The sequence below is a fragment of the Nicotiana tomentosiformis genome, chromosome 2, assembly GCF_000390325.3.
Source record: "Nicotiana tomentosiformis chromosome 2, ASM39032v3, whole genome shotgun sequence".
Classification (NCBI taxonomy): Eukaryota; Viridiplantae; Streptophyta; class Magnoliopsida; order Solanales; family Solanaceae; genus Nicotiana; species Nicotiana tomentosiformis.
The window spans coordinates 93,166,402-93,182,022 of NC_090813.1; the positions used below are offsets into that span (position 1 = coordinate 93,166,402).

General features: G+C 38.3%; 3 protein-coding genes, 1 long non-coding RNA gene and 1 other non-coding gene across 5 annotated transcripts in view; 2 read left to right on the forward strand and 3 right to left on the reverse strand.

Annotated features, from left to right (window-relative positions):
- LOC104109836 (uncharacterized) overlaps nucleotides 1-5,049 on the reverse strand; it is a 31,147-nt gene extending 26,098 nt beyond the window's left edge. Inside the window, exon 1 of the mRNA XM_070195772.1 lies at nucleotides 5,033-5,049. The gene's annotated coding sequence lies outside the window, so the exon portion shown is untranslated. The remainder of the gene's footprint in view (nucleotides 1-5,032) is intronic.
- A 166-nt stretch (nucleotides 5,050-5,215) lies between these two features.
- Nucleotides 5,216-5,288, reverse strand: TRNAA-AGC (transfer RNA alanine (anticodon AGC)). Its single transcript has one exon. It is a non-coding gene; the product is annotated as a tRNA-Ala (tRNA).
- Nucleotides 5,289-5,369: 81 nt separating this feature from the next.
- Nucleotides 5,370-9,919, forward strand: LOC104097444 (uncharacterized). The gene is made up of 10 exons (XM_009603999.4): nucleotides 5,370-5,643; nucleotides 5,748-5,809; nucleotides 6,322-6,465; nucleotides 6,597-6,707; nucleotides 6,829-7,033; nucleotides 7,212-7,270; nucleotides 7,844-7,896; nucleotides 7,992-8,214; nucleotides 8,954-9,062; nucleotides 9,185-9,919. The coding sequence occupies exons 1-10, from the start codon at nucleotides 5,424-5,426 to the stop codon at nucleotides 9,445-9,447; spliced, it is 1,449 nt and encodes a 482-aa protein (XP_009602294.1). The 5' UTR covers nucleotides 5,370-5,423; the 3' UTR covers nucleotides 9,448-9,919.
- An 803-nt stretch (nucleotides 9,920-10,722) lies between these two features.
- On the forward strand, nucleotides 10,723-11,663 carry LOC104097443 (thioredoxin H2). Its single transcript, XM_009603998.4, has 3 exons — nucleotides 10,723-11,021; nucleotides 11,108-11,230; nucleotides 11,360-11,663. The coding sequence occupies exons 1-3, from the start codon at nucleotides 10,866-10,868 to the stop codon at nucleotides 11,507-11,509; spliced, it is 429 nt and encodes a 142-aa protein (XP_009602293.1). The 5' UTR covers nucleotides 10,723-10,865; the 3' UTR covers nucleotides 11,510-11,663.
- A 737-nt stretch (nucleotides 11,664-12,400) lies between these two features.
- Nucleotides 12,401-15,117, reverse strand: LOC104097442 (uncharacterized). Its single transcript, XR_004507304.2, has 2 exons — nucleotides 14,554-15,117; nucleotides 12,401-14,288 (listed from the first exon to the last, which is right to left on the reverse strand). It is a non-coding gene; the product is annotated as an uncharacterized lncRNA (long non-coding RNA).
- Nucleotides 15,118-15,621: the final 504 nt, after the last annotated feature.

A 15,621-nucleotide genomic window follows, 5' to 3' on the forward strand; every position in this document is an offset into this window, starting at 1 on the left:
AGCACATTTCTCGGGGTTTTAGCTTTATGTTGTATTTTCTTAAAATCTCGAACGTTTCCTGCAAATGAGTTAAATGGTCCTCTGCGCGCAGGGACTTAACTAACATGTCATCAATATAAACTTCCATTGATTTTCCTATTTGTTTTTCAAACATTTTATTTACTAGGCGTTGGTAAGTAGCCCCTGCGTTTTTTAGCCCGAAGGGCATCACATTATAATAATACGTTCCATACTTGGTGACAAATGAAGTCTTTTCCTGGTCCTCCGGGTTCATTTGGATTTGATTATACCCGGAATAGGCATCGAGAAAAGTGAGGATCTCGTGGCCGGCCGTAGCATCGATCATGCGATCGATACTGGGCAGCGGAAAGGAATCTTTGGGGCATGCTTTGTTCAAATCCTTATAGTCCACGCACATTCTAAGTTTGTTCCCTTTTTTAGGGACCACAACTACGTTGGCTAACCATTCGGGATATTTCACCTCCCGAATAGACCCTACTTCGAGAAGCTTGGTTACCTCGTCCTTTATGAATGCGTGCTTTCTATCGGACTGGGGTCTTCTCTTTTGCTTCACCGGTCTGAACCTGGGGTCCAAACTTAACTGATGCGTCGTTATGTCCGGAGGGATCCCTGTTATATCTAAATGGGACCAGGCAAAACAATCGATGTTATCGATAAGAAATTGAACGAGTTTCTTCCTGAGTTCAGAGCTCAACCCCGTTCCCAAGTATACCTTTCGCTCGGGCCAGTGCTCGATTAATATGACTTGCTCTAGCTCCTCGATCGTCGATTTTATGGAGTCAGAGTCATCGGGAATCACGAAAGATTGAGGGACCCTTTGATCACCATCCTCTTCGATTTTCTGGTTGTCTGGCTGGGTTGAAGCCGATGTCTGTGATTGCTATTTGGTGTCCCGTTCTCCTTCCGGGATCGATCCTTTTATCGGCGAAAGTGAGGACACTGGTTTAGCTTCGTCGACGACGAACATTTTTTTCGCGACTGGTTGTTCTCCGTACACCATTTTGACACCTCCCTACGTCGGGAATTTGAGGGCCTGGTGTAGGGTCGAAGGCACAGCTTGAGTTGTGGATCCATGGCCTTTCGAAAAGGGCATTATATCTCATATCGCCATCGATCATGTGAAACTTTATTTCCCGGATGGTTCCGGCCACGTTTATTGGTAGGACTATCTCACCTTTGGTGGTTTCACATGCCATATTGAACCCGTTTAGCACCAGAGTTGCGGGTACGATATGATCCTGTAGGCCGAGCTGCTCCACTACCTTCAATCAGATGATGTTGGCCGAGCTACCTGGATCGATTAACACACGCTTAATTTTAGTTTTATTCACGAGTACGGATATTACCAGTGCATCGTTGTGAGGTTGGATGACCCCCTCTGCATCTTTATCATCAAAGGACAGAGTCCCCGTGGGTGCATAATCCTGAGTCCGAGATCGCTTTTCCCTCACTATCGATGTTTTAGTGCGTTTAAGCATTAGTCCCTGAGGGGTATCGATGCCGCCGATGATCATGTGGATGACGTGCTGCGGTTATTCTTGCTCGTTTTGCTTGCTGAAATCCCTACTTTTAAAATGGCTCTTTGCCCTATCACTCAGAAACTCCCGAAGGTGCCCTTTGTTAAATAAGCGAGCTATTTCCTCTCTTAGGTGCTTGCAATCTTCTGTTCTGTGGCCATGGGTACCATGATATTCACACGTTTGATTGGGATTTCTTCGGGCATGATCGGTCTGCATTGGTCGAGGCCATTTAGTGTCTTTGATGCGTCCGATGGCCGACACGAGAGCGGATGCACCAACGCTGAAGTTATATTCTGATAATTGAGGTGCTTCTATAGGATCAACATACTTATCGAAGCCGCTCTTACTCATAAGCCCCTGAGAATTTTGTCCTCGATCAATCCTTCGATTGTTCCGAACTGCGTTGCGTGTTGAATCGTTGTTCACCCGATCTGTGATGTATGGTCGATATCGGTCTCTGTTCGACCTTTGTTCTCTGTCGATCAACTTTTGATTAATAACTGTCCTGTTCTGATGAACGGGTCCGTACGAGGCTCCCGACTGATCATCCTCGACCCTAATTTTCGATTGATATCGGTTGTGCACATCCGCCCAAGTTACCGCTGGATACTCGATCAAATTTTGTTTCAGCCGATGTGATGCTGTCGAACTTAGCTCGTTCAACCCTTGGGTGAAGGCTTGTACGGCCCAGTCATCTGTGACCGGGGGTAATTCCATGCGTTCCATTTGAAATCGGGATACGAATTCCCTCAGCATTTCACTCTGCCTTTGCTTTACTTTGAAGAGGTCTGATTTCCTCGTTGCAACCTTTATGGCACTAGCATATGCCTTTACGAATGAATCTGCTAACATGGAAAAAGAATCGATGGAATTCGGCGGTAAATTGTGGTACTAGATCATAGCTCCTTTCGAGAGGGTCTCCCCGAACTTTTTCAACAGCACGGATTCGATCTCATCATCTTCCAAATCGTTGCCTTTTATGGCAAATGTGTAAGAGGTGACATGTTCGTTAGGATCGGTCGTACTGTTATATTTGGGAATTTTAGGCATACGGATTGTTTTGGGGATTGGCTTCGGTGCCTCACTCGACCGAAAAGGCTTTTGTATGAATTTTTTCGAATCAAGCCCCTTTATCATTGGTGGAGCCCCCGGGATTTGGTCGACCCTGGCATTGTACGTTTCTACCCTCTTGTCGTTGGCTTCGACTCGTTTTGTGAGTTCCTCCAGCAATTTAGTAATTCCGGGAGTAGTCCCCGATTCTTGCTCGTTAGATTTCACTATGGCAGGCTCTGTTCTGGGAGTGACTTCTCGAAGTGGATTGGAAACCGGCCTGTTTGTGCGCGGGTTTGGCTCTGTAGCTGAGCTATCGCTACTTGTTGGGCTTGCAGCATCTCGAAGATCTTACGTAAGCTGGCCCCGATTTCCCCTGGGTTTTGGGTGTCTCGGGCTACGGATCGAGTACCACCCTGAATGCTTCTTTCCGGTTCGGAACGCTGGTTCGCCTCCAAAGCTATTTGTGAATTGACATCCAATGGTATTTCGGCTCGAATTTCGGGTACTTCTATTCGAGCCTCGGGTGCCAAGTTGTTGGTTTCATCTTGAAGGCCGACTTTGTAATCGATCGGTGAAGCCATTCGATCGGTGGTTATTCGTAGCTGGCCCGAAATTCAAGATGTTTTCGAAAATAAGTGCAAAGCACAATGGCGTGTTTTTTTTCAGATTTGTATCAAATGACCACTATTATCCTCGGCCCCACGGTGGGCGCCAAACTGTTTACCCGAAAAATGGATAGAGTTGAATTTATATGCAGTTCCGAGGATATGTGGCGTAACTTGATACAAAATGCAAGGATAAATAAAAATGTAAATGTAGATTGGATAGAATGCAATCTAGATAAGGTTATCAAGAACAATGAACCTTAGGATTCGACAAATAGAATCAATCTAAGAAACTGAAAGAGCTATTCTTTACTATAGAAGAATATAGTACTTTTATTACAATGTAAGTCTCAGAAAAACTTGTCCTACACAAATGATAACCAAGCCCTTTTATAGTGAAGGGATTCGGCTCCAAGTATAATAAAATAAACATTCAGTGGGAGACCCCATGATAAGTCAGTTTTTCCATAATTTCTGCCAAGATTCTCTCTAGTGGGATTGCAACGGCTTTTGTCTGCGAGCTCGATCTTGCTTAGAATCCTCGATTTTGGTTTGAGCTTGATTTCGGCTCCAACTTGTGATCTTGGTTCGAGCCCTCGAATTGATTCCAGATCAATGTTAGTTGGTCTCTGGATTATTAGCACGGTAGGTCTACCCTGCATCATGGTTCGATTCTTATTCGAGTTTGATTATGATATCGATCTCGACACGGACCGGCCTCCCCGGGTTCGAGGTTAGTTCGTCCCCCTTCGGGATCTTACTTCGATACATCACCCTTCAAACTCGATCGGACATGTCAAGGCTGAAATCTATTTCGACCGTATACAGCTTTCATGTCAGAGTTCGAAGGAGTGCTTTTGTCGTGGAGAAAGTTGCACGACCAAAACATCAATATAATGTGATATTTCAAAGCTTCTCTTAGTAATGACGAGAGTTCAAATTCGGCAAAGACCAAAGATTATGATCTTTCAGACAGAGTCATCTGCTCTTATCGTGCGGGATTCAATGACCTACTAAACTTAATCTTAAATCTCTAGGTCATCTCCTACTAAAACTATGAAGTTTGCATAATCGGAAAATCGGACCAAATAGGATTTGCATCCTAAAGCAAATTGGAGAGCCAGTTAGACTCCTTGTTTGAATGACCAACGGATCATTTGGAGTATCAAGATATCAACCGATGGTTTTGATTTTTAAAAGACTTGGACTCTACAAGAATTCAAATACTTTTACTTTTTTGGATATTAGTGTTAAAGAGATAATTTAAATACTAAAGGGTATAAAAGTCAATCAATATTTTAGGGATATTTTAGCCGTTCAACATTTAGTGTAGAACATTCATGCTTTAATAATATATATATATATATATATATATATATAGATAAACTAATCATTACAAATAATATTAATAATAATAGAATAGAATAGAATAGAACTATAAACTAAGAAAATTAATAATTTTAATAGTATAAGAACCCCAAAACCATGAAAATAAGAACTATTAAAACAAATAACAAAGATATGGTGGGAGGCGACATGAGGAGGAGGTAAGCAGAATAGTTCAAAATATTTGAATAAATTAAAAAAGAGCAAATAATAATATCTATATAATTATTCAGTAATCATACGATACACCTTTGGAGGGGTTAGACGGGTCATGGGTTAAATAAATTTTATCATTGAAAAAATAGAGTTTTAATATGACATGGCATATCAAAATGTATAGTATTTATTTTCTTAGTCAAAATGCAATACTTAGGTGACTTTGTTATCCTAAAAGAAAGAAAAGTGACTTTAATAGAATGATCCCAGGTGACAATCCAAGGAATTTACTCATTTTGAGGAATTGATGACAAAATCAAGATTACAATATGCCCTTATTTTGTCAACTATTTTGAATTTAATTGAAGTTAAAAATCCTTATTCAAGTGGAATAATGGTCCTTACAAGAGTGCTAACCTTTTTTTTTTCCAATCAAACTAAGGAAAAGAGAAGGAAAAAATGTTATCAGAAAAATGGAGATGCGGGGTATCGATCCCCGTACCTCTCGCATGCTAAGCGAGCGCTCTACCATCTGAGCTACATCCCCTTGGTGTTACGGGAGGTTCCTGCCCCTTTTAATTTTTGTTTATTAAAACGGCCCCTCAGAGACTCGAGATTTGTACAAGATTCAAAGCGGCAGAGCCTGTCCGGCTTGCAACAGTGGAGCTCGTCCAAAATCGAAATGTTAAGGAGATTACTGTCTCAGGCTTCAACTCAGCGTCGTTCGCTGTTTGGTACTTCTGCCTCACTCTCATGGTGTCGTCAATTTTCTTCTTCTCCTCCATTAACCTCCCAATCTCCTAATAGTACTTCTGTCGAACACTTGGAGGACACGGAAGCTAGTCCCACGGTCCCCTCTGCAGCAATCTCCATCGACCGCTCCGGCTTATATAATCCTCCTGGTAATTTGTCTTTCAATGCGTAAAGTATTTCCAACTCTTTGTACTGTTCCTCTACTGGAGTTTTAGTTTTTGATAATTTGATAATTGCCTTGTAAAACTTGCAGAGCATTCACATGAACCGTCTTCGGATTCCGAGCTTGTTAAGCATCTTAAGAGCGTCATCAAGGTTTGAAATTACCCCCTCCCGACTTGAGCATGTCTTTTGATATGCATTTGCCTTTTGTGCTTTTTATTGTTTTTTGATAAATAAAAAATCATTTCATTGATAACACACCAAGCTGGTGTTATGCCATTCAGGATCAATTTTAGCGAGTAGTTTAGCTTAACGAAGATTTATGATTTCTCTTCCTTTTTCTAGACTTTTATGATGTCTCAATCAGGTTTAGTCCCTGTTTGGTATAATGCATCAATTAATAGCTACACTTCAATCCTAAACAAGTCTGACTCGGAATATTGGCCATAATCCCTGTTTGGTACGCGAATAACATGTAATCTCTGGTGGAAATCATTCTTTTGCTGGTTAAAAACTGTTGAAAATATATTACAATTTGTAAAAGATCATTAATCTAAATGCAAATTCAGATATGCAATGGTGATTTGAGAAACTTGGCGATGTCTGTATATTTTGTTTTTTTGGTGATAGTGAGGTTCTGTATCTCAAGCTGGTTAAGTTTTCAGTTCAGAGGCGGGCCTATATCAGTTGCTGAATATATGGAGGAAGTTTTGACTAACCCGAAGGCAGGGTTCTATATCAATCGCGATGTGTTTGGCACAGAAGGTGATTTTATTACCTCTCCTGAAGTTAGCCAGATGTTTGGAGAGGTAATTTAGTTACACTGGGTTGTTCTTCTTGGTTTTCTTCATTCATCATTGGTTGACTTCTAAAAACAAAAGAATAGGCAAATTTACCGCCACAGTTTTGTTTGATTTTCTGATTTTCTCTTTTTCTTTAGATGGTTGGTGTTTGGGCGATGTGTCTTTGGGAGCAAATGGGGCAGCCAAAAAAATTAAATCTTGTTGAGCTGGGACCAGGACGAGGAACTCTTATCGCTGATCTTCTACGAGTACAGTCCCATAGATCTCCACCTCTCCAACTTGCATATTCTAAAGTTCTTACGTTGTTTCATAGAGTATTAATCTAATTTTGATATGCCTAAACTGCACTTGTTGATTTCTGAACCACAGGGTTCATCGAAATTTAGGAACTTCACAGACTCTTTGCAGATACACATGGTTGAATGTAGTCCTACTCTACGGAAGCTCCAATATCAGAACTTGAAGTGTATAAACAAGAATGACGCAGATGGAGATGCGGAGGAACAGATAATTAGCAGGTTGACTGGGACCAGTGTATCATGGCATGCCACCTTGGAGCAGGTCCCGGCAGGAGGTAAGAAATTATTACCTGCAACTTAATAGATTACTTGTTTTGTAAAGTGTAAACCAGTTCGTGAACTCATATAGACATACTATTGTTTTGTTCTATTTGATCTTGAAGCTTCATGGAAAATTGTATTATCATCTATATATAGGTTTCTACTTACATTGTCTTTCCCTTGACTTCTCAGTACCTACAATCATCATTGCCCATGAATTTTATGATGCGTTACCTGTTCATCAATTTCAGGTTCGTTTATAACCTCCATTTTATTGGTTAATATGATTTGCTAATCCATTTTTACTCAACAGTTCCCAGTTGATTTTTTACTGCAAATTATCTATTTTCATCTATTATCTAAACTATGAAACCACCAGAGAATATCCTGGAGATGGAATTACATTTACAAAGTGGAAAATTTGATATGGTTTCAAACTACAAAACAACTTAAGAATATTCTGGAACTGAAAATACAATTGAAAATATGTTAGGAATATTCTTTAGTCTTAGTTTTGTGTCTATCGAATTACACCCCCCCCCCCCCCCCCCAAAAAAAAAAAAAAAAAAGAAAACAAAAGGAAATTTAAATGAAATATCTTGTCTATCAAGCTTAGCACGTATTATTAGTATAGTGAGCATCGGCTTGATTTCCCTATATCCTGGAAATGGTTTTACAATTACAGTGTGGAAAATTTGATAGGTGGCTCTTTAGGATCTTAATTTTGTGCCTATGGAAGTATAAATTAAGGATCTATTTTCTATCTGGCTTAGCATGTATTGTGGTGTTGCGAGCATCAGCTTGATTTCTTTATATACATGCAGAGAGCATCTCGAGGCTGGTGTGAGAAAATGGTTGATGTTTCTGAAAATTCAATGTAAGGTTCCAACCTAGTCTATCATTTGGCTATCCGTACATTAATTTCTTGTAGTATTGGCTGTCTGTAACTTCTTGTTGTACTTTGCTGGATAGGTTTCAGTTTGTTTTATCTGCACAGCCTACCCCTACAACTCTATATCTTCTGAAGCGCTTCAAATGGGCTGAGAATGAAGAAATAGCCAAGCTTGAACAAGTTGAGTTATGCCCCAAAGCAATGGATTTGACTCTAGAAATTGCTAAAAGAATTGGCTCAGATGGTGGTGGGGCTCTCATTATTGATTATGGGCTAAATGGAATAGTCTCAGACAGCCTTCAGGTCAGTTGCAATACTAAAAGTACTCTTTCCTGCTTCCTTTTTTTGGCTAGCTCAATCCATTTGCTTTTGCCTTTGCTTCCATTTGCATAGAAAGTGGGAACTGTGGTTGGACCAAGAAACTGGTTGAGAAAGTGCCATCTCTATTTCTCTATGCTCAATCTCGGATTGGGCCAGACATAGGGTCGATATTTTTTCTTGTTAGATTACTAGGTGATCAATAGCAAAAAGTTCTATGGTGCATATTGTCTAATAAATGCTAGTGTATCAAAGATCCTAAGTTGTCCACCTTTCAAATTCAATGTTATGTTTCAGCTTAAGAGGAAAACAGACTATTTTTTCTTAAGATTTAGTTTTCCATCCAAATTGAATTTCACTTCCCTTTTTGTGCTATCATGCATTACACAACAACAACAACTACGCCTCAATTTATATGAAATCCTTACTGTCTATGACGCTCCATCTAACTATCCCGTAGTAATAACATGGTATATGGAATACAAGTATCCTGGTAAACATTATGCATCTACAACTTTTGAACTCTTATGTTAGTAACCGTTTAAAGTCAAAACTATGAATATGCAATTAGGGGAAGAGGGAACTAATCTTATTCTATGACATGAAATATGAGCAGTTACTTTTACTTGTATGTGATTTTGGTAATAGAGGAAATTTTGTTTTCTATCATGATTAAGCATTAGAGTCTGTTGATCACATTGCTTATTCTCTATCTATCATACAGGCTATCCGGAAACATGAATTTGTCAATATACTGGATAATCCTGGAACTGCTGATCTTAGTGCTTATGTTGACTTTGCTGCCATCAGGCACTCTGCAGAGGAAGCTTCAGGTAGGTTGCACCAGAATCTTCTTAACTCTAGTGGCATACAGTTGTATTCTATATTCTCAAGCTAAAGTTTTAGTGGTAAAAGTGCAATTTTAATTTAATTGTTCAAATGATCAACTTTGCAGATGATGTGTCTGTGCATGGCCCAATGACTCAGTCTCAGTTTCTTGGTTCACTTGGAATCAATTTTCGAGTTGAGGCATTGCTGGAGAACTGCACAGATGAACAAGCTGATTCTTTAAGAACAGGTTATTGGCGTTTGGTGGGTGAAGGCGAGGCTCCATTCTGGGAGGGTCCTGAGGAGCAGGCTCCTATTGGAATGGGCACCAGATATTTAGCAATGGCTATTGTGAATAAGAAGCAAGGAGCACCTGTTCCATTTCAATGAAGAATCTCCCAAATGGGCTTTGACATCGTACTGGTAAAATGGCCAAATCCCCTTAGTTTAGGGGACAAGTGGAATTGGCTTTATGAATTTTCTGAATTATGTGTATAGCTGGGAGAAAGGCTAGGAAGAAATGCGGTGGTGATAATAGTTTTATCATGTTTTCGTGCAATGTCTCTTTTCCTTTATTTCTGAAGGAGAGAATGTCTAGTCTTTTCATATAATGTCTTTGTTTCTTCTGTACTCTCGATTCTCAACCGTGGAGAGATTTTGGGCTACTGAAGAATGCAGATCCTACATCAAGTTGTTAAGCTATTGGTCCTGCAAGTTCAGCCGAAGCTAAAAGATCGAAAAAGATCTTCGTGGGACTGGTTTATTTATTAAAAGCTTTTAGAAGCGAGCTCAGAGGCTTGAGCTAACTGTATGCAGCAGGAATAAAATCATAAGGATCATATTTGCGTGTTTACCAGTATAACGTCTCTCCTTTGTTTTACTAGTACTAGTATCTGGTCGATTTTTCACAGGCAAAGCTTCCCAAAATAATTATATGAGAATAGTTCCTTCGTAGGATATTTTGCTGTTTTGCACTTTAAAGACAACTTTGTGTAGCGTTTTTACGCATAGTTTTGAATCCAAGTTACCACTAACTTCCCCTTTGACAATGGCCTGATATATGTATTTAAAAAGTTTTTTTTTTTTAAAGTTCTTGTTCTTCTTTTCTCTTGGCCTGACAGTTTAATTAGTATTAATAGTCTTCAGTAATTACTATACTTTCAAGGAATCAATATATTTCCAACAACGTACCAAAGATAATTTCTAACACTTTATGCCTCTCCGATTTTGAAAAAATCATTAGAGAGTTCTTTTGTTAAGGAAAGAGCTTTAAGGTGATTGTAAACTTTATTTATGACATAATAAAACACTTTAGGTGATTTAGATGTAATAGACCTAAACTAAAATCATTCAAGATCTCCGGGTGTCTACACCAAATTAATAAATGTGTGAACGTGTTTGACTACATGCTTCTATCACTTAATCATGGATAATGAATTTATATTTGCACTTTATTAGACCACTTAACAAAAATAATATTTTTGAATGCATTATATTTACGCCAGTCATAATAGATCCACTTTATATAAACATAAAGTGTCAAATCTCCCTGTGGAAATGTGATACTTCCTCAATTTAGTCGGATTTTAAATAGTCGTTACAACTTAGAGAAAGCAAGGACTCCTAAGTTTTAAGAGACACCAATAGCATTGTGACAACTAAGCTAAAGCAAAAATCCAATTGACAATAGCAGCCGCGCGTAATATAAAAGCAGCGCTATTGTTACTGGCTCAGTAGTTTCTTCCCTATTTTGACTACTTTGTGCGTAAGGAGAGAGAGAGAGAGAGAGAGAGAGAGTGAAGAATCCGATGGGGTCGTATCTTTCAAGTTTGCTCGGCGGAGGCGCGGCAGAAGCGGCAGAGGCAGAATCAGGATCGTCGTCAGAACCGTCGCGTGTGATTGCTTTTCATTCTTCCAATCGGTGGCAACTTCACTTCAATTCCTCAAAGCAATTAAATAAACTGGTATCACTCTGTTATCTATTTGCTATGCAAAATTTTAGGGTTTAATTTCGAGAGATCTGATTTCGATCGATTAACCTAATTGCCAGATAGTAGTGGATTTTGCGGCTACATGGTGTGGGCCCTGCAAGATGATGGAGCCGGTTGTTAACGCCATGTCTGCCAAGTATACCGACGTTGACTTCGTCAAAATTGACGTCGATGAGCTCTCAGTACGTGAAATCTGAAATATAATTAACAATATACATATTATTATGGCACAATAGAAATTGATTTAAAATTTTAGATCCAGCTATGATTGAAGTGATTGATTTTGTTTCTTTGGTGTTTAAAATAAATAGGATGTAGCAAAAGAGTTTGGAGTGCAAGCTATGCCAACATTTTTGCTGCTGAAGCAAGGAAAAGAAGTAGAGAGAGTGGTTGGGGCTAAGAAAGATGAGCTCGAGAAGAAGATTCTCAAGCACAGAGAAGCTCCTAAATTTGCTGCCTAGTAATTATCGAGCTACATTTCATATCCAATAAGTTAACAGAAAAAGAAAAGCATCATTTCTACTTTGTCTCTACCGTATTGTGATGTAACGTAATACTGATGAGATTTGACTATGGTGGATCTCTTTGAAGTCTTTTCCAGTTTTTCATGCTCAATTTTCTGTGCGTGTGTGTGTGCGTGTTTTATCATTCTCCCTCCCCACCCAAAAAAGAAATTGAAAACAATGTTTCTAAGTTTGTGTTTGGAATGGTCTTATTTATAGTTTAATCCTGAACATGAGCTTTACATAAATGCATGAAATTCCTGTAAGCTGTGTGCCTTGTCTGATTTCTTTATGCTGTCATAATCTAAGTGTTAGAGGCCAAAACGTGAGGGAAAAAGAAAGAGGGCTGGGTCATTGTTGTGTGACTGCCGTGCACGGTGGCATAAGCAGAATTTTTGGCAAGCGGTTTCACTATTTAAAGAGTGAATAAACGAGTAAATAAATTCTAATTCTTGTTTTGAAATGTATCCATAATAGCCTCATTAGAAATATTACTAAATACATCTTTTTCTATATAAGGCACCAAACAACACAGAAAGCTCTTTCAACCGTAGCCGTAGCAACCGGCAAAAGTAAAGCAAATTTCACTAGCCAGAACATAAGAGGATAAGTCCCATGCTTCTTTGTTTCTACTAGTTTCTTGGAAAGATTACCAAGTCCCGTAAAATCAGAAAACCTTTTGTCATGATCCCGAACATCAACAATATAATTCTCAAGCTTAAAACGAAGGTCAACTATAGAATATTTATCAAAATCATCAGGATATAGCTCAGCCAATCTTAATATCTTTTCAATGTCAAAACTTGAAAAAGAGTTAACCGGGTTCAAGCAAGCAACTCCAAGAAGCAATTCACACCTCATCAAAGCGATAAAATTGTCAATCAATAGTTTTACAAAACACTACAACACGATAGTGATGTAAAATAGAGTAGTACTCTGCAACTCTACGACGTGATCTTCCAAGGATCATATAAGGCTCATCAAAGTTAGGTATCAATATATCATATTTGATACAAAACTTAGATACTTCATCAATAAGTGAAGCCCAACCCTCCTCTTTCAGTAGTTGCAACCGATCCTTTGCCACTCTAACAAGTATCACAACATTTGCAATATCTTGCTCATTCTTTTGAAAGGCAACATTAAGCCCATTTGTAATTGCTAAAACAGTACGCATAAAATACAACATGAAGGCAATCTCAAATGTTAAACATGCTTTAACATATCCGTTCGCCTTACACTTTTCTTCAAAACGTGCATTAACATCAATAGCATCAAGTACATCAGTGATAGGGTCAAACATAAGAATAAAATTGTTAAAGGATTTGTAGTGAGATCCCCATCGAGTATCACCAGCCCTACCAAGACCTAATTCTTGATTTAACCCCCTCACAGTTTCAAGCTCACCTTTACGTAATGCTTCTTCAATTTCTTCCGCTTGGGATTCACGAAGTTCATCTCTACGCTTGAAAGAAGATCCCACCATATTTTATATATCATAAACAACTAATAAAAGTTCTTGCACTTCATCACATCTTCTAGAAACCACAACAAGAGTTAGTTGGAGTTGATGAGCAAAACAATGAATAGAATGAACACCTCTACTTTCTTTTTGCATTAAGCTTTTAAGCCCATTTAAGTCACCCTGCATATTGCTTGCTCTATCATAACATTGTCCACGTATAGAAGATGGACTTAAAGAGTGTTGAGCAAGTAAACCAACAATTTCCTTCTTTAGAGACAAAGCACCGAACATGAACAATACCAATAAATCACTCCATCACACTTCCCCTTCTATCAACATACCGCAAAACAATAGCCATTTGCTCCTTACATGATACATCACGAGATTCATCAACTAATATGGAAAAGTGATCACTATTTAAATCCTCAATGATACACTTAATTGTTTCCATCTTACATGTAATAATAATATTCTTCTGAATATATGGAGAAGTCAATTGATTATGTTTTGGAGCTCTTTTAAATGCATCAGCAACACGATCACATCTTTTAATATACTATCTAAGAAGTTCAATATAGTTACCTCTATTAAAAGATGATTCATCTTCACGATGCCCTCGAAATGATAATCCTTGGTGCAAAAGATATCTTATCACATCAATCATAGCCTCTAAACGAGTCCTATATTCTAACTTTTGTTGATCAGATTGTTTCGCAAGTACACTTTAAATAGATTGTTTTTGTCTCATCAAATCATCACCTTTCCTTCTTGACTGATTATGAATACTATTTGGTCTACCAATATGCGTATCAAATCTATCCTTCTTGTTCCAACTTGTAAATCCTACACTTGAAAATACATCTCCTCCCCCTTGATTGATGCATTCATCTTGAAATAAATAACAATATACGCAAAAAGCTGCATCTTTTGTTATGCTATATTCCAATCGATCATACTCATCAAACCATTGAGGATTAAAGCGACGCAATTTACCATAAAAAATTCTTTGAGGAAATTTGTGCTCTCGAGGTTGGAAAGGACCTCTTTGAAGATACTTTCTTCTTATTGCATCATGGTCATTTGGGTGATATTTTCGAATTGCTAATCTTTCCCCTGGATCAACCTCTAAGGAGCTTAAATTAACTCTTTCGCTTTGTTGATGTTGTTCCAACTCATTAGCTCTTTCTTCCAAGTTAGATAAATCTTGAGATGTTGAACTTGATTTTGGAACTTTGGAAGTTGTAGGAAAGTTCCTCTTCATTGTAATTTAATCTGAATAAAAAATTCAAGTACCTACTTTAATCTTTAGATAAACCCTAAATAAGTTTATTATAACTATAAAATTGTTCGTCTTCAATAAGGCAATAACCCAAAATTTCATTAACCTCCAAAATCAGTAAAGACACCCAACAAAAATTAATCATAAATTCAAAATTAACATCACAAATTCATAGTTTTGTTCATAAACAAATAAAAAGGAAAAACAAAATCAGTTAGCAAAAGTAATCATCTCGAGAGAGAGAGATTTATTACTAACCTGGAATAATTTACTTCCACCGCTTCTTTGGAGTTTGAAAAGTGGGCAACTCAATATTTCTTTTTATTTTGAAGGAAAGGGTTTTAATCCCATGTCAAAAGGGTTAATGATTTCTTGTACAATGGGTATTGGGTCAAATAGTTTTTAAGTGGATCCCATGCTTTTGACAATAGCAGTCCATGTTTTTAAATTAAGTGAAAGAGTCAAAAAGAATTGGTTGCCGCTATGGGAGTTCGAACACCTAACCTCTCACTCAATTCCAAGAGTTAATAACCATCAGGCTAGTAAGCGGTGTCCCGTGATATCGCTTGGGTCCATATAAATCCGCCCATGGCCGTGCAGTGTCAATACGAAACAAATCGACCCTGTAACAACTGGTATCAAAGCAACGTTGGCAAGATCTTGGAATTATCATGGCTGAAAATGTAAAACTTCGTGAAAGGCTTCAGAAGTTGGAGGCGTTGGCATTATCAGTGACTAAATGAAACTTAAAAGCTCAATCAGTCATAAATAGGCAAATTAATGGCTTTCTTATTTCCCCTTTAGCCCTTTTTACTAGTTTTCGCCAATGATCGTATGGTAGTCTTTTTGTACGTTTCCCACTTTGAATCTCCTTCGGCGCTTTTCATGTGTCGTTCTGTAATTTTCGGGAAATTGCTATACATACAATTATATTATACCCCGACCATTTTTCTTCGTTATTGCATAAACAAAATTCAAAATATAGCTGAAAAGAGAATCAGTAAATGACATTAAATATGCGAAATGAGAAAAGAGTGAACTACTATCATTCTTCACCATTGTGTCGCTGTTTTCTTTTAGTTTTTCTCTTTTATCTTTTGAGTCTATAACAATGAATTCCGAATGGCAATTTTGCAGAAGTGACATGAGACTGACGTAAAGGGTGTAGTGACATATTCAAAGCAATTTTCTCCGTCCTCACTGTCACTCACACCCCCACCGCCGGATTTTCGGCATGTCATTGGTCATGTAAAGGTCAAACCGACACAAGATATAGTAAATTCACATTTAACTCTTTATAGTATCGCTCTCATCCACCAGTCCATG

Excerpts from the sequence above, each read along its gene's own strand:
- LOC104097444 (XM_009603999.4), top strand. The coding sequence starts at position 5,424 with ATGTTAAGGAGATTACTGTCTCAGGCTTCAACTCAGCGTCGTTCGCTG. Across the intron at positions 6,466-6,596 it reads TTAGCCAGATGTTTGGAGAG|ATGGTTGGTGTTTGGGCGAT; the intron begins GTAATTTAGTTA and ends CTTTTTCTTTAG. Across the intron at positions 9,063-9,184 it reads CTCTGCAGAGGAAGCTTCAG|ATGATGTGTCTGTGCATGGC; the intron begins GTAGGTTGCACC and ends TCAACTTTGCAG.
- LOC104097443 (XM_009603998.4), top strand. The coding sequence starts at position 10,866 with ATGGGGTCGTATCTTTCAAGTTTGCTCGGCGGAGGCGCGGCAGAAGCG. Across the intron at positions 11,022-11,107 it reads CAAAGCAATTAAATAAACTG|ATAGTAGTGGATTTTGCGGC; the intron begins GTATCACTCTGT and ends CCTAATTGCCAG. Across the intron at positions 11,231-11,359 it reads TTGACGTCGATGAGCTCTCA|GATGTAGCAAAAGAGTTTGG; the intron begins GTACGTGAAATC and ends TAAAATAAATAG.